The sequence below is a fragment of the Littorina saxatilis genome, linkage group LG8 (genome assembly GCF_037325665.1).
Source record: "Littorina saxatilis isolate snail1 linkage group LG8, US_GU_Lsax_2.0, whole genome shotgun sequence".
In the NCBI taxonomy this organism is placed as follows: Eukaryota; Metazoa; Mollusca; class Gastropoda; order Littorinimorpha; family Littorinidae; genus Littorina; species Littorina saxatilis.
Genome location: NC_090252.1, coordinates 74206820 through 74232025, shown reverse-complemented (window position 1 = coordinate 74232025; position 25206 = coordinate 74206820). Strand labels below are relative to the sequence as shown.

Below are 25206 nucleotides of genomic sequence, written 5' to 3'. Positions count from 1 at the left end.
ATTCATTTTTGCGTGCAACTGATATGGTTTTCTGAGCCGTGCAATACGATTTTAGAACTTCATACAAATGTGTCACATTGTTCGGCGCGAGGTCAAAGGTCGGGAGGAAAGTAGTCCTTTGCCCAAATCGGAATCTGCACTATCATATATTTTTTGGAGTCCATGATGTATTTATTGAGCTATAAAAATACAACATATATACCCATACTGAAGTAACAGAGACAAAGAAGGGAGGTCATGGGATATGTCTATGTATTATGTCTAATACATGCACACACGCACGGCTACAAAAATCCAATCTTGACTTTGAACTTTATATAAACATACATCCTCTTCACAATTAACGAGGACAAGCGTACTTTACAAACACCTAAGTACAACAATTTTTCAGTTTTAAAAATTAGGACACACATTTTCTCAAATAATATGAAATTCGCTGAACTTATCTTCTTTTCACTACACCTTATATCTTGATTCCCAAAAAATGGAGTTCTGCCTTTTTAAATTTACCAGTAACACAAACATTCGCTCTGACCAAACTATTTTTGTCCAGCAGTTTTACCGATACACAATCATTAAAAAAACACTACAAAAAGAGTTTTAAGTTAACCGACTTCGCTACCACATAAACAACCTTTTTTTATTGTCCCCAACATTCTGGTCAACGAAATCATTATTATAGACAGTCATTCTATTTAAGGACAATTATCACAGCTTTCGTTCAACCATTTAAAAACAATTATAGTAAAAGCTACAGCGCGATCAACGTTTGCCCATTTACGAACTCGCGATGAGATTCGTTTCTTCTGGTCACCAAGCCTACCGTTTACAAACGCATGCGCACTAATTGGGATTCCCCCAATTTTCTCGACCTTGACCTCAGAACTCTCGAAGCCACTACTTCGGCGTTCAATTTAGCTCGTGCATACCGAGTAGCTGGCAACTTTGCTTTCGAAGTTCCCACTTCCAATGTCAAGGGCCTCTCGCTTGACATAATTATACGACGATATCGCATCTCAAGGGTCCTTACCCATCCAAAAGAAACCTCCAGCGCATACTACAATTGCAGGACATTCCGTTTTTAAAGGCAGCTCATTGGGAAATGATCTCAGACACAATATCGAAGACGTGAAATGCGTCAATCGAGCAACTGTCGTAACTTGGCTACAATGAGACGGTCTCCTACCTTGCACCATAGACACGGACTGTGACATTCTTGTTTAATTTAGGTGAAATGCTTAAAACAGAGTGACTCAAAAGCGACAGTTCGATCAGTTACTGACCGAAAAAAACGTGCTCGAGTCATTCGGCGAAGGTGGCGAGCTTTCAAACCAGCACGACTGAATAACTCAGAATGCCTTTTTTCATCATGCCTCTATTCTGCACGAGTAACATAGTGCAGTGGTAACGGTTCCGGACTCAGTCTCGTTCATTCGCTCCGGGTTCAAGTTCCGCCAGGAGCTATATATTTTTTTTATTAATCTTTTCCTTTTTAAGCCTCCGCAATTGCATTCCGGCTGCAAAAACCGGGTTTTGCCTCTGTGTTAATTTTATTCATTTGCAAAAGAAACCTTCCTATGCTTTGAAAAAATCATATCATGTCTTGACTTTCAACTGTACGCGCGTGTGTATAATTATGTGTGTCACTACGGTGAGTATGTGTGTGTGTGTGTGTGTGTGTGTGTGTTTATGTGTGTGTGTGTGTGTGTGTGTGTGACGTGTCACTAATTGTGTCATCATAGTTTCAGTGTGTGTATGAGTGTAGATTGAGAGAGAATGAGAGAAAGTGAGAGAGAGTGAGTGTGTGGTTATTTGTTTGTGACTGTGTGCGTGCGTGTATGGGTGCGTGTGTGTGTGTATATGTGTGCGCGCGAGCGCGCGCGCGTGTGTGTGTGTGCAGTGTGTGGTGTGTGTGTGTGTTTATGTGTGCCGTCAGTGTCACTTGTGTCATAGTGTCAGTATGTGCATGAGTGTACGTTTGTCTGTGTGTGCGTGTGTCGTAAGAGAGAGAGAGAGAGAGAGAGAGAGAGAGAGAGAGAGAGAGAGAGAGAGAGAGAGAGAGAGAGAGAGAGAGAGAGAGAGAGAGAGAGAGCGACCGACACTTCTTTGGCAATTTTGGACCAGACAGCGTCTTTATGTTTAACAGTTAGACTGTTCTGAAATTTGGACAGAATAACCGTTCTTTCGTAAAACACTTCTGTCAAGAGTACAGCAATTTCACCATCTGAAAAAGGTGCAGAACGCCCCTCTGTGTCTACTTTCTTTTTGAGCGGCACACGTGCCTTGCCATTTTCGTTGACTGCCATGTTGATAGAAACGTGCGCATGCGTATTAGTAGGGATTCCCCCAATTTCCCCGACCTTGACCTTAATACTCTCGCTGTCACTACTTTGGCGTTCAAGTCAGTTCATGCATTGTGAACAGTGTTAGAAAGTTGACTTCGGGAGTTCCCACTTCGAAAAGAGGCCTCTACTTCCAGTGTTTCTTACTTCTAGTTCATGCATACGGGCCCAGGGTGACTCAGACATTCTTACAGACACACTGACAGCATGCTGGCAACCAAGCAGTGTCTGACATACATGTAGAATAGCAATAGTGAACGTTACTCGCTGTTGTATCTGTGTAGGCACAGTGAATGTTGCCGTCTCAGGCAAACGGCGGCTGGCTCTGTGTTTTTCACTGCCCAAAGGCAGGGGGTGCAAGGATACACTTCAGTTAACAAAACTCGCTGACAGTATAGACGTTGCGGGGAAGACGTGACCGACGACGACAACGGAACCGAGACAGGCGTGTTGTCGTTCGGCGTAATCGCACGTACCGACACAAGTAGCGTTTGCGGGGGGGACGAGCGCCATACAAACCTGGACGCCCGAACGAATGGTTTTTACACGACTTGTAGAGCCGAAGCCCCTCGGGGCATGTTTTGGGTGGTGGGCAACCTTCACCACTTCTTTCACGTGCGTCCCGTGTTTTTTGATTTTGTTAGCCACTCAACAAAGCAAGTCTTAGTCTCGGTAACCCTGGCCCTGTCAGTTTTAAAGAAAGTCTCGGCAAGCCTCAAGTCTCTCTCTCTCTCTCTCTCTCTCTCTCTCTCTCTCTCTCTCTCTCTCTCTCTCTCTCTCTCTCTCTCTCTCTCTCTCTCTCTCTCTCTCTCTCTGTGCTCTCTCAAACCCAGAGTATCTCTCTCTCTCTCTCTCTCTCTCTCTCTATCTCTCTCTCTCTCTCTCTCTCTCTCTCTCTCTCTCTCTCTCTCTCTCTCTCTCTCTCTCTCTCTCTCTCTCTCTCTCTCTCTCTCTCTCTCTCTCTCTCTCTTTCCCTCTGCAGGCGAATAAGTCGTGAAATTGAAGGTAAATAAACTGCGCTATAATCCCGAGTGCGCTGAATCCAGAAATTGTACATTTTGTGATTCAACGGAAGAAAATGAAAACCACTTTCTGTTTAAATGCCCAGCTTACAATGCAATTCGCCAAAAGTACATTGGTGCTTGTTTTGACCTTGACCAGTTCTCCAACTCAGCGTTGTGCATTTTACAGACTGACAACAAATTACGACTGATTGCATTGTCAAATTATCTGTTCTACGCGTTTAGACAAAGAGAAAAACAATTGTGAAATAGACTGGTGTGATCGTACAACCCAAAATCCTTGTCTTCATCTTACTGTATTTTTCTCTGTTTTTACTTCTTGTTCTATGTGTTGATTTTAGGTTGCCCTGCTTCCGGACGGTCAAGTCCACTTTGTTCACCTGCAACTACCCCTTTATTTCCTCCCCCTTGTACACACACATTGTGTTTGATGCAATAAAACTTCGCCTTCTCTCTCTCTCTCTCTCTCTCTCTCTCTCTCTCTCTCTCTCTCTCTCTCTCTCTCTCTCTCTCTCTCTCTCTCTCTCTCTCTCTCTCTCTCTCTCCCTCTCTCTCTCATCCCCACCTGCCCCCTTGGTTGACATCGGACATTATTGAGGCTATGGCGTTGCGTGATTTCTTTAAAGAACATAACCTGAAAAGCGAGTACAAATTACAAAGGAATGAAGTTTTGAAAACGGTAAGGCAAGCAAAAGCAGATTATTTTAATAAATTGCTTTCTGATAAGAGAGATACTTCTACAATTTGGCGAGCAATGAATGAAGTTCTTGATAAATCTCGAAAGAGATCGACCAATTCTCCGTCACAAATAACTCCAGAAGATTTTAATCAACACTTTATTTCGCTCGCAGAGAAACTGAAAGCCTGTCTCACGCAGAATGAGTCCCTTGATATTGATGTCTCTCTAGAAAAATTAAAAACATTTTGTGGACGAAAGTTGACTCAAAACGAATCGTTTTCTATTCCACCCATTACTGTCCACGAGGTTGGAAAACTGATAGAACAGATGGCGAATAAAAAGTCAATGGGTCCCGATAAGATTCCTGTCCGGTTGCTCAAACTTGCTTTACCATACATAATTGATTCACTGACTTATGTCTACAACCTTGGCATACAACAAAACGTTTTTCCCTCTATTTTAAAATGTGCCAAGGTAGTGCCACTCCCAAAAAGCAAGGATCTTACGGACCCTAACAACTTTCGACCAATTTCCCTCTTACCTGTTTTATCTAAGCCTTTGGAGAAGCATATTCAGAAATATTTACTGGAATATATGGAACGAATGAATTTGTTTCATCCATTTCAGTCTGGATTTCGCTCTAAGCATTCATGCCACACTGCTCTCAGCTCTTTATGTGAAACTTGGTTATCAGCTATTAATGAGTCCGAAGTAACAGGAGCGTTATTCCTGGACTTTAAAAAAGCATTTGACCTTGTAGACCACTCCTTATTATCAAAGACATTACAATGCTACTTAAAAGATGACTCTGCTTGTGCCTTCTTCGAATCATATCTTTCAAAACGGAAACAATATGTATTCATCAACTGTAAAACTTCGTCGAATGATTTTGTCAAAAGTGGTGTGCCTCAAGGGTCTGTATTAGGACCTATATTGTTCTGTATTTATATAAATGATTTACCTCTTCATGTGTCAGATGAGAAAGTAAGATGTGAGTTCTTTGCGGATGATTCATCAATCCACACCAGTCAGAAGTCTTTGGTAGCCGTCAACCAATCTCTTCAAAAAAGTATAGATGAGATGACAGAATGGTGCACCACTAATGCAATGGTTATTCACCCTGTTAAGACGAAAAGTATGGTGATTACAACTAGACAAAAACACCAATTAAAACCCTTACAACTTCAACTGTCAATTGATTCAACTCAAGTGCAACAAGTTAAAGAGCATAAATTATTAGGGGTTACCGTTGATCAAGAATTGAAATGGCAAACTCACTTGAGTAAAATTTGCAAATTAGTATCTAAAAATGTGTACTTATTGTCTAAATTAAGACATTATGCCGATGTGGAAGCACTCAAGTTGTTTTATTACGCTCACATAATGCCCCATATCAACTTTGCTTCAACACTTTGGGATAACTGCAGTGATGTTCATCTCAAACGACTCAATTCTCTTCATCGCCGTGCTGCAAAACTAATTCTGCATGAGTCAAATAAGCCAACAGATGATAAATTAAAGCTCCTTAATTTCCTTCCCTTGAAAGATCAGTTGACGCTAAACAAGGCTGTCTTTATGTACAAAGTAATTAACAATAATGTTCCTGGATATTTAAAATCACATTTCAGACATGCCACAAAAAGATATGGGTCCCAGAACCTGATTCCCCCCATCCCTCGTCTAGACTTGTATAAGTCAAGTTTAGCCTTCTCAGGAGCGTCTCTATGGAATTCCATACCCCTACCCCTCCGAAATGCCTCTTCTGTGAAAACGTTTAGGCGCCAGTTTCATTCCCGCTTAATGGGTAAATAGAACACTTTTCATGTCTGATATTATAGTGCTTTTTACATTTAGTCAAGTTATGTTTGTATTTTGATTTGTTCTTTATGTGTATGTATTGATAATGATATACATGCGAATGATTGGGACAATTCCTCCCCACATTTGTTTTCTCCCTTTTGTTATTAGTTGTTTTGGATGTTTATATGCAATGCATTATTGCAACTATGCTGCAATTTCCAAACTATATTGTTTTTCCCATTTTTGAATGTGTATACAAAACCATAACCCTTTTCTTATTACTATTTACATTATGTACGTCTGTAAGTAACAATAACCTTGTCAATTTTACTATCTATATTATGTGCGTCTGTATTAAGTGTTTGTATAAGGGACAGGTTGTAAGATTAGGCTTTGCCTAAAACCTCTATCCTTTGGTAATAAAGTTCAGTTTCAGTTTCAGTTTCAGTTTCTCTCTCTCTCTCTCTCTCTCTCTCTCTCTCTCTCTCTCTCTCTCTCTCTCTCTCTCTCTCTCTCTCTCTCTCTCTCTCTCTCTCTCTCTCTCTCTCTCTCTCTCTCTCTCTCTCTCTCTCTCCCTCTGCAGGCGAATAAGTCGTGAAATTCGAACGTGCGCAGCGCGTGTGTATAACATACATGTGTGTGCGTGTGTGTGTATAGGTGTGTGCATATAAGTCGCGTAACGGACGTAGGAAACAGGTACAGCTAGTATATTATATGGGGGGGGGGGGGGGGTCAGTCTGTGTGTGTGGTGGAGGGTTGTGTGTGTGTGTGTGTGTGTGTGTGTGTGTGTGTGTGTGTGTGTGTGTGTGAGTGCGTGTGCGTGCGTGCGCGCGCGCGTATGTGTATGTGGGTGTGTGTGTGTGTTCGTCTGTGTGTGTGTGTGTGTCTTTGACCAACCCTTTCAAAACATGGTTTTGCTGTTTAAACGACCACAAACTGGAACCTCAAACAGAAATGTAAAAAACATCCAAACACCTTCAGTAAAGAAAAAAACTAGTAATTTATTCATTCGTTCGGCCCGGACGTGAAAAACACAAAATGTCGCCTTCACAGCCGTTCTTTCAGCACACGGCCCGGACGGCTGTACGGGAAAAGTGACGTCACTCTAGTCTTGGTTGTGTACCCAGTACGCGTCCGTCTCCTGCGCAAACAGTTTAACAGTGGCTTCTTTGCAAAGACTTATGCGCGTCTGAGATGGTACATCTCCGCATTCAACACGATCATCCCTCACAAGCTCCTCCACAAACTGATTGGTCTCGATGTCCCTCTCTCTCTCTGCCACTGGCTTCTAGACTTCTTGCTTGACCGTCCTCAGGTCGTCCGACTCAACAACTCACTCTCTGCCTCACTCACTCTAAACACTGGTGCCCCGCAGGGTTGTGTTCTGTCCCCTCTACTCTTCACCCTTTTCACCAACGACTGCACCTCCGCTCACCCATCCACATACATAATCAAATTCTCAGACGACACCACCATTGAAGGCCTGATTTCTGACTCCAATGAGGACGCATACCGGGGGGAGGTTCAAAGAGTGGTTGAGTGGTGCTCTGAAAATGATCTCGAGCTAAACGTTCTTAAAACAAAAGAAGTCGTTATCGACCCTCGACGAAAGAAAGACCCCATCTTGCCCCTTGAAATAAATGGGGAAGCTGTAGAACAGGTCTCTTCATTCAAATTTCTCGGCACACTGATCTCTGAAGACCTGAAATGGGACGGGAACACCACGTCCATCATTAAGAAGTGCCAGCAGCGGCTGCACTTCCTGAGACAGTTGCGCAAGTTCTGTATGTCACAGCAAATCATGGCGCAGTTCTATCGCGCAGTCGTTGAGAGCACCCTGTGTTTTTCTATCACGGTCTGGTATGGCAGCACCACTGAGAAAGAGAAACAGCTACTGGAGAGCATTGTGCGGACAGCCTCCAAAATCGCGGGCTGTGACTTCCCTTCCGTTGCCTCTATTTTTGAGTTGCGCTCAGGTCGAAAAGCAGGAAAGATTGTTCGCGACCCCTCCCACCCGGCAAACCACTTCTTCGAGCCTCTTCCATCTGGTAGGCGCTACAGAGCTTTGAAAGCCAGAACTAGTCGCTTTCGCTCTAGCTTCATTCCCCATGCTGTACTGACAACTCCTGTAGTGAAGACGTTGTAATATACTGTAGTTATAGGATTGGGGGGGGGGGGGGGGGTGGGGGTTCTTTTGTTACTTAGTCCTTTCACTGCATTCCATTACTGTTCTCATAACTTGTGATAGTGGAAATATGTGCAATGTGGAATGGTCCTTAATTTTTAGGTGCTGGAGTAGTTCTGTGATGGTAGTAGTTTTGTGCAATGCGACTCTAGGTTCAGGTGCTTGAGTAGATCTGTGATAGTCTGTTAATACTGTTGTTTTAAACTGTCTAACTGGCTAGATTATGATTATATAATTTTATGTGATGATCTGACTAAATGATAATAATTACGTGTACTACTTACTTTTAAATGGATTATAAATTTTAGGTATTGTTCTAGTATTCACTAATGTTGTATTGATATTACTGGCACCCCTTTTAAACTGATATGGTTTTTACCTTTACAAGGCGACGATGTGAATTTGTGATGTAGATATGTGGCTGGTTATGTGTGAGTATGTAAATAATTGTGTGTGTGTGTGTGTGTGTGTGTGTGTGTGTGTGTGTGTGTGTGTGTGTGTGTGTGTGTGTGTGTGTGTGTGTGTGAGTTGTGTCTGTGTGTGCATGACAGTGTAATGTACATATGTATGCATGCATGGTGATGTGTGTCTGCATATGTGTCTGGTTGGTTTTTATTTTATTTTTACCGTGCCGTGCCAAGATGAAATCCTTTTGCAAAATTGGTGAATAAATATCTTGTATCTTGTATCTTGTACCCGACAAAAAAACCCTGTAAATCCGCGCCTATCAAAGATTTTATTCATTTTTTCTTCAAAAGCTATTTGCAAAATGAACAGTCTATACGTCCATAACACACACTTTGCCTTAAATGAACTCGACATAACAGCAAAGAGCCATTTATATCTTCCGTATTGGCCACGGCGACAAATTGCTCCATTTTCCAGTGAAAACGGCTCGCAAAGGCCCCGTCCCGACTGCGTGGAAGGAACAAAAGAGGGCAGCCGTCACTTGTCGTCGTTCGGAGTTGTGGGGCGTCTTCCCCGCAACGTCTCTACTCTTTGTGCCCGTGTTGGAATATCTGCAGTTTCTTTAGCTTTGTAATCTTTTTTTTTTCGATTATGCGTCAACCGATGTAGGAAGAATGTCTTGTCACGATTATCATGGTATGCAAATGCTAATCTTGATGTTGGTACCTTTGTGGTTTCAATGTTCTCGTTTAATACTACATGTATATTTATTGTATACATACGTTTGGGAAACACTCAAGAGTGGTTGATACATGAAGTGTAATGGTTTATCAGAACTGCCGACCTGCCAGTTCTCTATTATTAAAGTATGAAACTAATCGAAAAACAAACAACTAATTACCAAGCATGTATTGTGGGATGTACAGTCACAAACCTGTGGCGGGTTTAAAAACATTTTCGGGAAGAGTGCATAACATCCAAGTAGTGATCCGAAATTTCAATCAGAATAAGTCTCGTATGTAGACTTCAGATCCTGACATGTCAATCAGAATAAGTCTCGTATGTAGACTTCAGATCCTGACATGTCAATCAGAATAAGTCTCGTATGTAGACTTCAGATCCTGAAATGTTCGAATCAATCCATTCAGGCACTGCTCATGCGTTCCACACCTGCATCAGTAGAAATGACACGAGAGATACGCAAGGCAACAACACATAGCAACCTGTTCTGGATAGATAACTAAGTTTTATTTCTTCTCGCATGTAAAAGTTGCCAAGCTGCGCCTATTCTGAACTGCTGTCGATTTTTGTATTGGTACCTGACGTTCTTGTCAGGTCAATTGGGGGGGTACCCTTACTTCGGCGGCGGTCACGTGATACTTGTTGATCCGAAAAGTGTGGCAGGTAGCCAAGTAAAGGCCGTTTAATGGCACATAAGGTTTGAATAAAATGACACGGGAATGAATGTTTTAGTTGGGGTACGATAATTTGTTTAGCTCAGTTGACATTGTTAATAGACACTGTTGAAACAGCGTTTACACAAAACGTAGAGCCATGGTCCATTGAGAGTGGTCAGTGGAAAAAACACACTCCATTTTTCCCGTTCTCCTTCATAGTCACATAACCTGTTGAATTAAGACAGTGCGTTTGTCCATTGTGACAGAGTGAAGACTTGTGGTCCATTGTGACAGAGTGAAGACTTGTGGTTCATTGTGATAGAGTGAAGACTTGTGGTTCATTGTGACAGAGTGAAGACTTGTGGTCCATTGTGACAGAGTGAAGACTTGTGGTTCATTGTGATAGAGTGAAGACTTGTGGTTCATTGTGATGGAGTGAAGACTTGTGGTTCATTGTGATGGAGTGAAGACTTGTGGTTCATTGTGATGGAGTGAAGACTTGTGGTTCATTGTGATAGAGTGAAGACTTGTGGTTCATTGTGACGGAGTGAAGACTTGTGGTTCATTGTGACGGAGTGAAGACTTGTGGTTCATTGTGACGGAGTGAAGACTTGTGGTTCATTGTGATAGAGTGAAGACGTGTGGTTCATTGTGATAGAGTGAAGACTTGTGGTTCATTGTGATGGAGTGAAGACTTGTGGTTCATTGTGACGGAGTGACGAATTGTGGTTCATTGTGATAGAGTGAAGACTTGTGGTTCATTGTGATAGAGTGAAGACTTGTAGTTCATTGTGACAGAGTGAAGACTTGTGGTTCATTGTGATAGAGTGAAGACGTGTGGTTCATTGTGATAGAGTGAAGACTTGTGGTTCATTGTGATAGAGTGAAGACTTGTGGTTCATTGTGACAGAGTGAAGACGTGTGGTCCATTGTGATAGAGTGACGACTTGTGGTTCATTGTGATAGAGTGAAGACGTGTGGTTCATTGTGATAGAGTGAAGACTTGTGGTTCATTGTGATAGAGTGAAGACTTGTGGTTCATTGTGATAGAGTGAAGACTTGTGGTTCATTGTGACAGAGTGAAGACTTGTGGTTCATTGTGACAGAGTGAAGACTTGTGGTTCATTGTGACAGAGTGAAGACTTGTGGTTCATTGTGACAGAGTGAAGACTTGTGGTTCATTGTGATAGAGTGAAGACTTGTGGTTCATTGTGATGGAGTGAAGACTTGTGGTTCATTGTGATAGAGTGAAGACTTGTGGTTCATTGTGACAGAGTGAAGACTTGTGGTTCATTGTGACGGAGTGAAGACGTGTGGTTCATTGTGACGGAGTGAAGACGTGTGGTTCATTGTGACGGAGTGAAGACTTGTGGTTCATTGTGACAGAGTGAAGACGTGTGGTTCATTGTGACAGAGTGAAGACTTGTGGTTCATTGTGACAGAGTGAAGACTTGTGGTTCATTGTGACAGAGTGAAGACTTGTGGTTCATTGTGATAGAGTGAAGACTTGTGGTTCATTGTGATAGAGTGAAGACTTGTGGTTCATTGTGATAGAGTGAAGACTTGTGGTCCATTGTGACAGAGTGAAGACTTGTGGTTCATTGTGATAGAGTGAAGACTTGTGGTTCATTGTGATGGAGTGAAGACTTGTGGTTCATTGTGATAGAGTGAAGACTTGTGGTTCATTGTGATAGAGTGAAGACTTGTGGTCCATTGTGACGGAGTGAAGACGTGTGGTTCATTGTGATGGAGTGAAGACTTGTGGTTCATTGTGATGGAGTGAAGACTTGTGGTTCATTGTGATAGAGTGAAGACTTGTGGTTCATTGTGATAGAGTGAAGACTTGTGGTTCATTGTGACGGAGTGAAGACTTGTGGTTCATTGTGACGGAGTGAAGACTTGTGGTTCATTGTGATAGAGTGAAGACTTGTGGTTCATTGTGACAGAGTGAAGACGTGTGGTTCATTGTGACAGAGTGAAGACTTGTGGTTCATTGTGATAGAGTGAAGACTTGTGGTTCATTGTGATAGAGTGAAGACGTGTGGTTCATTGTGATAGAGTGAAGACTTGTGGTTCATTGTGATAGAGTGAAGACGTGTGGTTCATTGTGACGGAGTGAAGCCGTGTGGTTCATTGTGACAGAGTGAAGACGTGTGGTTAATTGTGACGGAGTGAAGACTTGTGGTCCATTGTGATAGAGTGAAGACTTGTGGTTCATTGTGACGGAGTGAAGACTTGTGGTTCATTGTGATAGAGTGAAGACTTGTGGTTCATTGTGATGGAGTGAAGACTTGTGGTTCATTGTGACGGAGTGAAGACTTGTGGTTCATTGTGACGGAGTGAAGACTTGTGGTTCATTGTGACGGAGTGAAGACTTGTGGTTCATTGTGACAGAGTGAAGACTTGTGGTCCATTGTGACAGAGTGAAGACTTGTGGTTCATTGTGACAGAGTGAAGACTTGTGGTTCATTGTGACAGAGTGAAGACTTGTGGTTCATTGTGATAGAGTGAAGACTTGTGGTTCATTGTGACGGAGTGAAGACTTGTGGTTCATTGTGACAGAGTGAAGACTTGTGGTTCATTGTGACAGAGTGAAGACTTGTGGTTCATTGTGACGGAGTGAAGACTTGTGGTTCATTGTGACAGAGTGAAGACGTGTGGTTCATTGTGACAGAGTGAAGACGTGTGGTTCATTGTGACAGAGTGAAGACTTGTGGTTCATTGTGACAGAGTGAAGACGTGTGGTTCATTGTGACAGAGTGAAGACTTGTGGTTCATTGTGACAGAGTGAAGACTTGTGGTTCATTGTGATAGAGTGAAGACTTGTGGTTCATTGTGATAGAGTGAAGACTTGTGGTTCATTGTGACAGAGTGAAGACTTGTGGTTCATTGTGACAGAGTGAAGACTTGTGGTTCATTGTGACGGAGTGAAGACTTGTGGTTCATTGTGACAGAGTGAAGACTTGTGGTTCATTGTGACGGAGTGAAGACGTGTGGTTCATTGTGATGGAGTGAAGACTTGTGGTTCATTGTGACAGAGTGAAGACTTGTGGTTCATTGTGATAGAGTGAAGACTTGTGGTTCATTGTGTTCTCACATTTCATGACAGACATTCCAGTCCACAGCTGTTAGTTTTCAACACCCCTTTACAAGTCAACGCATTTGGCTATAGAGATTTTAAATCTTTAAAAACGTGATTACTGACACCAACAGTGTAATGAACCACTAACCAATCAACCAACAAACAAACAATCGACATCAAAAGTTGCAAGAGCTAAAGAAATGTAGTATCTTTACATTCTTTGCATGCCTGACTGTGAGCTTGAATCCGTTCTACAAAATAATGCAACTCTTACACCAACTGGTCTCCATAATAAGTCTTTGTAAAGAAGCCACTGTAAACTGTTTGCGCAGGAGACGGACGCGTACTGGGTACACAACCAAGACTAGAGTGACGTCACTTTTCCCGTGCAGCCGTCCGGTCCGGGCCGTGTGCTGAAAAAACGGCTGTAAAGGCAAAATTGTGTGTTTTTCACGTCCGGGCCGAACGAATGAATAAATTACTAGTTTTTTTCTTATCTGAAGGTGTTTGGATGTTTTTTACATTTCTGTTTGAGGTTCCAGTTTGTGGTCGTTTAAAAAGCAAAACCATGTTTTGAAAGGGTTGGTCAAAGACACACACACACACACACACACACACACACACACACACACACATACGCGCGCGCGCACGCACGCACACGCACTCACGCACGCACGCACACACACACACACACACACACACACACACACACACACACACAGACTGACCCCCCCCCCCCCCCTATAATATACTAGCTGTACCCGTTTCCTACGTCCGTTACGCGACTTATATGCACACACCTATACACACACACACACACACACACACACACACACACACACACACACACACACACACACACACACACACTCACTCACACACACACATTTATAGATACACACGTGTGTGGGGGCACACACAGCAAATTATATCCAAATATACACATCTGAAGCAGTCATTAAATGCATACACCAAATGCATGAAACTATTACAGTAGGTATCATATGCTTGATAGCAAAAGCATACACACACACGCGTCTCTCTCTCTCTCTCTCTCTCTCTCTCTCTCTCTCTCTCTCTCTCTCTCTCTCTCTCTCTCTCTCTCTCTCTCTCTCTCTCTCTCTCTCTCTGTCTCTCTCTCTCTCTCTCTCTCTCTCTCTCTCTCTCTCTCTCGTTACCTGTTCCAACTGATTGTCTGACTCTCTCTCTCTCTCTCTCTCTCTCTCTCTCTCTCTCTCTCTCTCTCTCTCTCTCTCTCTCTCGTTACCTGTTCCAACTGATTGTCTGACTCTCTCTCTCTCTCTCTCTCTCTCTCTCTCTCTCTCTCTCTCCCTCTCTCTCTCTCTCTCTCTCTCTCTCTCTCTCTCTCTCTCTCTCTCTCTCTCTCTCTCTCTCTCTCTCGTTACCTGTTCCAACTGATTGTCTGACTCTCTCTCTCTCTCTCTCTCTCTCTCTCTCTCTCCCTCTCTCTCTCTCTCTCTCTCTCTCTCTCTCTCTCTCTCTCTCTCTCTCTCTCTCTCTCTCTCTCTCTCGTTACCTGTTCCAACTGATTGTCTGACTCTCTCTCTCTCTCTCTCTCTCTCTCTCTCTCTCTCTCTCTCTCTCTCTCTCTCTCTCTCTCTCTCGTTACCTGTTCCAACTGATTGTCTGACTCTCTCTCTCTCTCTCTCTCTCTCTCTCTCTCTCTCTCTCTCTCTCGTTACCTGTTCCAACTGATTGTCTGACTCTCTCTCTCTCTCTCTCTCTCTCTCTCTCTCTCTCTCTCTCTCTCTCTCTCTCTCTCTCTCTCTCTCTCGTTACCTGTTCCAACTGATTGTCTGACTCTCTCCCTCTCTCTCTCTCTCTCTCTCTCTCTCTCCCTCTCTCTCTCTCGTTACCTGTTCCAACTGATTGTCTGACTCTCTCTCTCTCTCTCTCTCTCTCTCTCTCTCTCTCTCTCTCCCTCTCTCTCTCTCGTTACCTGTTCCAACTGATTGTCTGACTCTCTCTCTCTCTCTCTCTCTCTCTCTCTCTCTCTCTCTCTCTCCCTCTCTCTCTCTCGTTACCTGTTCCAACTGATTGTCTGACTCTCTCTCTCTCTCTCTCTCTCTCTCTCTCTCTCTCTCTCTCTCTCTCTCTCTCTCTCTCGTTACCTGTTCCAACTGATTGTCTGACTCTCTCTCTCTCTCTCTCTCTCTCTCTCTCTCCCTCTCTCTCTCTCGTTACCTGTTCCAACTGATTGTCTGACTCTCTCTCTCACTCTCTCTCTCTCTCTCTCTCTCTCTCTCTCTCTCTCTCGTTACCTGTTCCAACTGATTGTCTGACTCTCTCTCTCTCTCTCTCTCTCTCTCTCTCTCTCTCTCTCTCTCCTCTCTCTCTCTCTCGTTACCTGTTCCAACTGATTGTCTGACTCTCTCTCTCTCCCTCTCTTTCTCTCGTTACCTGTTCCAACTGATTGTCTGACTCTCTCTCTCTCTCTCTCTCTCTCTCTCTCTCTCTCTCTCTCCCTCTCTCTCTCTCGTTACCTGTTCCAACTGATTGTCTGACTCTCTCTCTCTCTCTCTCTCTCTCTCTCTCTCTCTCTCCCTCTCTCTCTCTCGTTACCTGTTCCAACTGATTGTCTGACTCTCTCTCTCTCTCTCTCTCTCTCTCTCTCTCTCTCTCTCTCTCTCTCTCTCCCTCTCTCTCTCTCGTTACCTGTTCCAACTGATTGTCTGACTCTCTCTCTCTCCCTCTCTTTCTCTCGTTACCTGTTCCAACTGATTGTCTGACTCTCTCTCTCTCTCTCTCTCTCTCTCGTTACCTGTTCCAACTGATTGTCTGACCGGGTGGTAGGGAAAGAACAGACCTTGATCAAACATTCTGTGACAGCCATTGAAAGTTGTCATTTCGCTAAACGCCATGACACCGTGTCTCTGCCTTCATGCCGCCAGTGTGACTGGGAGAGTGTCTCAACTGTAGGCACCATTGATAGTTGTCATTTCGCTGAACGCCATGACACCGTGTCTCTGCCTTCATGCCGCCAGTGTGACTGGGGGGGTGTCTCAACTGTAGGCACCATTGAAAGTTGTCATTTCGCTAAACGCCATAACACCGTGTCTCTGCCTTCATGCCGCCAGTGTGACTGGGGGGGTGTCCCAACTGTAGGCACCATTGAAAGTTGTCATTTCGCTAAACGCCATGACACCGTGTCTCTGCCTTCATGCAGCTAGTGTGACTCGGAGAGTGTCTCAACTGTAGGCACCATTGAAAGTTGTCATTTCGCTAAACGCCATAACACCGTGTGTCTGCCTTCATGCAGCTAGTGTGACTGGGAGAGTGTCTCAACTGTAGGCACCATTGAAAGTTGTCATTTCGCTAAACGCCATGACACCGTGTCTCTGTCTTCATGCCGCTAGTGTGACTGGGGGGGTGTCCCAACTGTAGGCACCATTGAAAGTTGTCATTTCGCTAAACGCCATAACACCGTGTCTCTGCCTTCATGCCGCCAGTGTGACTGGGGGGGTGTCCCAACTGTAGGCACCATTGAAAGTTGTCCCTTGGCTGAACGACATAACACCGTGTCTCTGCCTTCATGCAGCTAGTGTGAATGGGGGGGTGTCCCAACTGTAGGCACCATTGAAAGTTGTCCCTTGGCTGAACGACATGACACCGTGTCTCTGCCTTCATGCAGCCAGTGTGACTGGGGGGGTGTCTCAACTGTAGGCACCATTGACAGTTGTCATTTCGCTGAACGCCATGACACCGTGTCTCTGCCTTCATGCCGCTAGTGTGACTGGGGGGGTGTCCCAACTGTAGGCACCATTGAAAGTTGTCATTTCGCTGAACGCCATGACACCGTGTCTCTGCCTTCATGCCGCTAGTGTGACTGGGGGGGTGTCCCAACTGTAGGCACCATTGAAAGTTGTCATTTCGCTAAACGCCATGACACCGTGTATCTGCCTTCATGCCGCCAGTGTGACTGGGGGGGTGTCCCAACTGTAGGCACCATTGAAAGTTGTCATTTCGCTAAACGCCATGACACCGTGTATCTGCCTTCATGCCGCCAGTGTGACTGGGGGGGTGTCCCAACTGTAGGCACCATTGAAAGTTGTCATTTCGCTAAACGCCATGACACCGTGTATCTGCCTTCATGCCGCCAGTGTGACTGGGGGGGTGTCCCAACTGTAGGCACCATTGAAAGTTGTCATTTCGCTAAACGCCATGACACCGTGTCTCTGCCTTCATGCAGCTAGTGTGACTGGGGGGGTGTCCCAACTGTAGGCACCATTGAAAGTTGTCATTTCGCTAAACGCCATGACACCGTGTCTCTGCCTTCATGCCGCCAGTGTGACTGGGGGGGTGTCCCAACTGTAGGCACCATTGAAAGTTGTCATTTCGCTAAACGCCATGACACCGTGTCTCTGCCTTCATGCAGCCAGTGTGACTGGGGGGGTGTCCCAACTGTAGGCACCATTGAAAGTTGTCATTTCGCTAAACGCCATGACACCGTGTCTCTGCCTTCATGCAGCTAGTGTGACTGGGGGGGTGTCCCAACTGTAGGCACCATTGAAAGTTGTCATTTCGCTAAACGCCATGACACCGTGTCTCTGCCTTCATGCAGCTAGTGTGACTGGGGGGGTGTCCCAACTGTAGGCACCATTGAACGTTGTCATTTCGCTAAACGCCATGACACCGTGTCTCTGCCTTCATGCAGCCAGTGTGACTGGGGGGGTGTCCCAACTGTAGGCACCATTGAACGTTGTCATTTCGCTAAACGCCGTGACACCGTATCTCTGCCTTTATGCAGCTAGTGTGACTTGGAGAGTGTCTCAACTGTAGGCACCATTGAACGTTGTCCCTTGACTGAACGACATAACACCGTGTCTCTGCCTTCATGCAGCTAGTGTGACTCGGAGAGTGTCTCAACTGTAGGCACCAGTGAACGTTGTCCCTTGACTGAACGCCATAACACTGTGTCTCTGGCTTAATGCAGCCAGTGTGACTGGGAGAGTGTCTCAACTGTAGGCACCATTGAAAGTTGTCCCTTGACTGAACGACATAACACCGTGTCTCTGCCTTCATGCCGCTAGTGTGACTGGGAGAGTGTCTCAACTGTAGGCACCATTGAACGTTGTCCCTTGACTGAACGCCATAACACCGTGTCTCTGGCTTAATGCAGCCAGTGTGACTGGGAGAGTGTCTCAACTGTAGGCACCATTGAAAGTTGTCCCTTGACTGAACGTCATAACACCGTATCTCTGCCTTCATGCAGCTAGTGTGACTCGGAGAGTGTCTCAACTGTAGGCACCATTAAAAGTTGTCCCTTGACTGAACGCCCGATAACACCGTGTCTCTGCCTTCATGCAGCTAGTGTGACTCGGAGAGTGTCTCAACTGTAGGCACCATTGAAAGTTGTCATTTCGCTAAACGCCGTGACACCGTGTCTCTGCCTTCATGCCGCTAGTGTGACTGGGAGAGTGTCTCAACTGTAGGCACCATTGAAAGTTGTCCCTTGACTGAACGCCATGACACCGTGTCTCTGCCTTCATGCCGCCAGTGTGACTGGGAGAGTGTCTCAACTGTAGGCACCATTGAACGTTGTCCCTTGACTGAACGCCATGACACCGTGTCTCTGCCTTCATGCAGCTAGTGTGACTCGGAGAGTGTCTCAACTGTAGGCACCAGTGAACGTTGAACTTGGCGAGGTGCGGCAAACCATTGCGTCTTTGTGTTAATTGTTAAATGAGAAAGGGAAACACCTTTCATTTGGATTTAATACAGCCACTATTAATACTGGTGAAAAATAACGCACCAGTTGGAGCTAGAGCAAGTTTGGGAAATCTAGCGGAATCGGTGTTGGCTTGTCTCACAAAGTGGAAAACACGATTCTTTACAAGGGCCAAGGTTGACTCTTAAGTTGACAACAACAAAGCGCGGTGTTTTTGATGACTCCTCTGGGTTTTCATATCATTTCCATATACAAATCACAATAACTAAACTACCATTGGTTGTTTTCATTCACATTTAAATAATTCAGCAAATGAGCATAAGATCTTATTCAAAGCTTTGTGATAATTGTGATGTTCTTCCGGTAGCTCAGTTGGTAGAGCACTGGACTTGTGATCGAAAGGTCCCAGGTTCGAATTCGGGCCGGGACGGACACGGGTCAACTTTATGTGCAGACTCAGAGACGGAAGCCATGTCCCACCCCCGTGTCACCACAGTGGCACGTAAAAGACCTTGGTCATTCTGCCATAAGTGCAGGTGGCTGAATACACCTAAACACGCAGACACCTGGGTAGCGCGACTCCGTTGCTGCTAGCTTTCCACTGGGAGGAAGCGACCCGAATTTCCCAGCGATGGGCCAATAAAGTAATGAAAATGAAATGAGAAAAATGAAATGTTGCCCCAGAACGCCTCTGCAAGACAGACTTCACAGACCACAGAAGGTGTCCTACAACTCGGAAGAAATGTGAACACTTCCATTCAAATGTTATTGACACAATCTTCACTGACTGTTCAAACTTGAGGAGCGCTAACACACACACACACACACACGCACACGCACGCACACACACACACCCAAACACACACACACACACACACACATACACGCACACACACACGCAAATAAACATAAAAGAGAGAGAGAGAGAGAGAGAGAGAGAGAGAGAGAGAGAGAGCTGAACTGAACTGAACTGAACTGAGCTGAACTTTGTTTTACAAATATGACAATTTATGGCTGGGCCTTTTCTTCAGAGTGCAAGAGCGAGAGAGAGAGAGAGAGAGAGAGAGAGAGAGAGAGAGAGAGAGAGAGAGAGAGAGAGAGAAGAGAGAGAGAGAGAGAGAGAGAGAGAGAGAGAGAGAGAGATGAGGGGGGTAATGAGGGGGGGGGGGAGGGGGGGGGGGGGGGGGGGGGGGAGGGAGAGTTGAGAGAGAGAGAGCGGAACTGAACTGAACTTTATTTGGCAAGGATGAAGATTTAAGGTTGGGCCTTTTCTAAAGAGAGAGTTAGGGGGGGGGGGAGAGGGAGGGAGAGACTGCGTTAGACTTTCGGAAACCCTTAAAGAAGGAGATCGGGGGGGTGGGGGGGTGGGGGGGATTTGTATGAAAACGTTCCATTTGAAATTCGAAACACATCATTTACAAGCACACAACATCGTTAATACATGTTCTTTGCAAGTTGATAAGTCCGGTTTCTTGTCAGTGTCAAAATCAAGTTTCGACAAATGTCAGCAGCGATTTGATGATGACGTCAGCTGTTGTTCCGGTGGTATTCCGTCTTTGGTTTTCCTTCTGTTCATATCTTAAGCTGTAAGCTTTGTAGTGTAGTTAATCTAGCCCTAGTGGTATCCAGTCTTTGGCTTGCTTTCTGTTCATATCTTAAGCTGTAAGCTTTGTAGTGTAGTTAATCTAGCCCTAGTGGTATCCAGTCTTTGGTTTTCTTTCTGTTCATATCTTAAGCTGTAAACTTTGTAGTGTAGTTAATCTAGCCCTAGTGGTATCCAGTCTTTGGTTTTCCTTCTGTTCATATTTTAAGCTGTAAACTTTGTAGTGTAGTTAATCTAGCCCTAATGGTATCCAGTCTTTGGCTTGCTTTCTGTTCATATCTTAAGCTGTAAACTTTGTAGTGTAGTTAATCTAGCCCTAGTGGTATTCCGTCTTTGGTTTTCCTTCTGTTCATATCTTAAGCTGTAAGCTTTGTAGTGTAGTTAATCTAGCCCTAGTGGTATTCAGTCTTTGGCTTTCCTTCTGTTCATATCTTAAGCTGTAAGCTTTGTAGTGTAGTTAATCTAACCCTAGTGGTATCCAGTCTTTGGTTTTTCTTCTGTTCATATCTTAAGCTGTAAACTTTGTAGTGTAGTTAATCTAACCCTAGTGGTATCCAGTCTTTGGCTTTCCTTCTGTTCATATCGTAACCAAAGATGACACCTGAAGTAAAATGAACGTGCACAATGCAACTTTGCCGTATCTGTGATCTGCCAGCGTTTCTTCAACACAGTGCACTGTCGCTACTGTAGAGACATGGGTGTGTGCTTAGTCAGCTTTCACCCGACCACACGACAATACTCGTGTCACACGCTAACATAAAGTATTACGTATCTCTATGCTGCAGGCGGTGTGTCAGAGCCTGGGTGCGGTCAATGCAGCAGACGCCATACAGCTGTGCTGCTGCTCTGAACAACTGTCCCAGCCTGCATCGTACTGGCACGTGACACCCGCCGTGTTATCACAGTTGAGCACCTGGTGGCAACACAGGATGGCCTGTACTGTGGACACTCGGCTCACTGATCAACTTTACCTGGACATCGTGGCCAGGTGAGAGAAGTTACATCATGTCAAATATGTCACAGTGCTGGAACAATGTTATTCTCTTATATGTCAGTGTAATCATTTCTCGTTGGATTTATCTGTTTTTGTTGTTTTTTAATACGATTGTTTTTTGTTACAGGTTCGTCGGACCGGCCACCATGGTGTCTGTCCCCTGCTACAACGGTGTCCGTGTGGAGGTGCGGACTGCAGGACAGGCGGTGGCGGAACTGGGGCGGAGGCTGGCACTTCTGGTTCTGACCCTGCAACAGCTCGGCCTGCTAAACAGAGACCCGCCACGTGTCTGCATTACGGGAGCGCCAGGAACAGGTGACAAGCTTACACCTTCTCTTGCTAGTGTTTCTTGTTTGTTTCTTTGTTTATTGGTGATCTTGTTGATTTTTGACAGTTCTCTTAACAATGCTGTCACGGCGAGATGGAAGGAGAGTTGTCCCCATATAAACAGGAAGCTCAGCCGTCTGTTTAAAGGCATATGTACGCGCTCCCGTGTTTACAAAGTGTAGTTTGCCCATAATCGATGTCAAACGCACCATAAGACCATATAATGACGATATGTCACCATGCGCGGACCATAATACATGCATTACAGCTTGTTCTAGCCTCTGAAAAAGTGAGGATGTCAACAAAGCCGCGGTGTTAGCTCCCTTGCATCAACGTTACATGTGTTGCCAAATCTATAAATAGGACGATCCAGATCAAAATGAAAATTAACATATCTCAACATTGAAGGGGTCCTAGACCACAATATTTTGCAGGGAACTTAATTTAGCATGTCTCCAGCTGTTGGTAAAGCAATTAGCGTGTATAGTCATCGAGTACATATGCCTTTAAAGTCGCATAGTTTTCAACGGGAGGTGTTTCTAGGCCTGAAGCCTGTCGGCAATTGATCAAAGTTCAGGCTGACTTTTCACTGGGTTAACTTCAAAACATATTTTGCTGCATCACATTTCGACTACGTCTTCACCGACAAACAAAACATCGGTTCAACATCAGCTAAGAGTTGCACATGTGAACATCATTATAAGAACATGATGTGAATGGAGGTTAACATGTGTGTGAAGGGTGATATGCTACTGTTGCTACCAACAGAAATTATCACCACCACCATTACAACTATGACTACCACCTCCACCACCACCACCACCACCATGTCATTGCCACCTCTATTACCACAATCACCATTACCACCACTATCACGCACCGGCACGGTTGGCCTAGTGGTAAGGCTTCCGCCCCGTGATCGGGAGGTCGTGGGTTCGAACCCCGGCCGGGTCATACCTAAGACTTTAAAATTGGCAATCTTGTGGCTGCTCCGCCTGGCGTCTGGCATTATGGGGTTAGTGCTAGGACTGGTTGGTCCGGTGTCAGAATAATGTGACTGGGTGAGACATGAAGCCCGTGCTGCGACTTCTGTCTTGTGTGTGGCGCACGTTATATGTCAAAGCAGCACCGCCCTGATATGGCCCTTCGTGGTCGGCTGGGCGTTAAGCAAACAAACAAAACAAAACAAACACACTATCACGTACCACCACCATTACCACCACCATTACCACCGCTATTACAACAACAACCAACACCACCATCACCGCAGCAACTAATGCTACTGCTCGTGATGCTGCTTCCTCCGCCACTACCTCTTAAAGTTTTTTTATACTTTTTATCATCATCATCATCATCATCGTCATCGTCGGCGTCGTCGTCGTCATCATTATCATCGTCGTCGTCGTTATCATCATCATCGTCGTCGTTGTCATCATCATCGTCGTTGTCGTCGTGGTCATGAACGATAATAAATCATCATCGTCGTCACTGTTGTTGAGGCAAACCATACTGACAAAACAATGTTTCGGATTTCCTTACAGTGCACGGATTCCAGTTTTCTCAAATGACGTCTTTGCATGACGCAATGTTTGTGACGTTATTTTTGGAAAGTGTCACTTTGTCCTCATCTACCAGAAATGTCCAGTTTTGTTGGAGAGACGGTTTGTTTTGTGCACGCTGTCTGAATCGTCTGGTTCCATGCAAAATGTGTCAACTGAAGGAAAGGCAGACAGAGAGTACAGTTTGTAACTGAAATGTTGATTTAGTCACCATGGAATTTATTTTTCTAAAATAATGTTTTTCCTGGCAGTTATATCTATTTTCATGCATATTGCTGTGTTCCTGATGCTGTGCTTCGCGTGTAACAGGTGAAACGAACTGAATGTCACAGAGCCCTGCTTTCACACTGTTTTGTAATAGATTGTTTTATTATGTTTTGTGTGTGAACAGGTAAGACAGGTCTGGTACTGCAGGGGTTGAGGTGGCTGATCGTAGGCCTACATCTTCCCTAACAACAGGGACACGATCTGCAAGTCGTCTCTCTGTGGAACACTGCCTTGTTTTCACATTATTCAGTAAAATATTAAAAATATGTTTTTTGTTCCAACAGGTAAGACGGTGGTGCAGGTAGTGAAGGGGTTGAGGTGGCAGCGAATGGGCCGGATGTGCATGCTTTCTCTGCGTGTTAGATTACCTTACTTTCACACTGTTTTGCAATATATAACATTAAATATGTTTGTTTTTTGTTCCAACAGGTAAGACGGTGGTGCTAGTGCTGCAGGGGGTTAGGTGGCTGCGACAGGGGCACGATGTGCACGTCCTGTCAACATGGCACCCCACCCGGGCCGTCAGCACATCCATCACACAACAGCTGGAGATGTCGCTGAGCGCGGGCCAGACGCCTTCCCTGACACCAGGCAGCGTGTCGTACCACACATACGACTTCTGGAACAGGGAGGAAGATGTTGACCAGGCTGTCACCGACCTCTTGGCTTGTGTCAACAACGACCACCTCTACGTCTTGCTTGATGAGGCGTCCTTTGCCACCAGGTTTGTGTTAATACATGTGTGTGTGTGTGTGTGTGTGTGTGCGTGTGTGTGTGTGTGTGTGTGTGGTGGGTGTGTGTGTGTGGTGTGTGTGGTGTGTGTGGTGGATGTGTGTGTGTGTGGTTTGTGTGTGTGTGGTTTGTGTGTGTGTGTGATGTGTGTGTGTGGTTTGTGTGTGTGTGGTTTGTGTCTGGTGTGTGTGTGTGTGTGTGTGATGTGTGTGTGTGGTTTGTGTGTGTATGTGTGTATGTGAGTGTGTCTGTGTGTGTGTGTGTGTGTGAATGTGTGTATGTATGTGTGTGTGTGAGTGTGAGTGTGTGTGTGTGTGTGTGTGTAAGAGAGAGAGAGAGAGAGAGAGAGAGAGAGAGAGAGAGAGAGAGAGAGAGAGAGAGAGAGAGAGAGAGAGAGAGAGAGAGAGAGAGAGAGAGAGAGAGAGAGGGCTGTAACTGTCTGATTCACCTTACTCGTGCCACTGTGTATGTGTAATTATAATCAAGATGCACCTAAAATCCCAATGACCTCATTATTGGTTAAATATCAAGTGATGTCATTCATACAGTTGTGGCTATCGCATAAATATTATCAGTTTACTATTTTTTAACATGTCTCATGGGAAACACACATCTCTAACACCATGCCTCCATTCTGTGTCACAGCCAGAAGGTTGGTCCCCGTCACACACGCCTTGTAACACGCCTAGCGCAGCAAGTACCTCACCTGTACCTGTGGTGTGCCGGTGTTTTGAAGACCGAGATACCCCCAGCACTGCAGACACAGGTGTTCACTGTCCCCCTCCGCTCGGCACCCGCCGTCCTTCGTGAAATACAGCCCGTGATTCACAGGGTTAATGTCCACGACTACAGTGACAGCGGCGTGCCTGCCCCTGGGGACGGGCTGAGCGTGATACGGCTGAGTCACCATGGCAACGCTCACACAGGTCGGTGGCCGTTGGACTGCGCACAGTGTGGTCAGGATATCGCTGCCGTGCTGCGCCGTCTGGGTGTGGGTGAGTTGTGTAGCTGATGATGATGGTCGTGGTGGTGGTGGTGGTGTTGATGATGGAGATGATGATGGTGGTGGTGTTGATGATGGTGGTGATGATAATGGTGATGGTGATGATGATGTTGGTGG

The 25206-nt window shown here is 45.1% G+C and overlaps 2 protein-coding genes across 6 annotated transcripts in view; both read left to right on the top strand.

The window, feature by feature from the left end:
* Positions 1 to 25206, top strand: part of LOC138974336 (mitochondrial import receptor subunit TOM70-like) — a 554410-nt gene that overhangs the window by 167798 nt on the left and 361406 nt on the right. The window lies entirely within an intron of this gene.
* LOC138974333 (uncharacterized) overlaps positions 19974 to 25206 on the top strand; it is a 7238-nt gene continuing 2005 nt past the window's right edge. Inside the window, exons 1-4 of the mRNA XM_070347055.1 lie at positions 19974 to 21195; positions 21329 to 21516; positions 23784 to 24078; positions 24732 to 25081. Coding sequence (XP_070203156.1) covers positions 20984 to 21195; positions 21329 to 21516; positions 23784 to 24078; positions 24732 to 25081 — 1045 coding nt within the window. The 5' untranslated portion in view covers positions 19974 to 20983. The remainder of the gene's footprint in view (positions 21196 to 21328; positions 21517 to 23783; positions 24079 to 24731; positions 25082 to 25206) is intronic.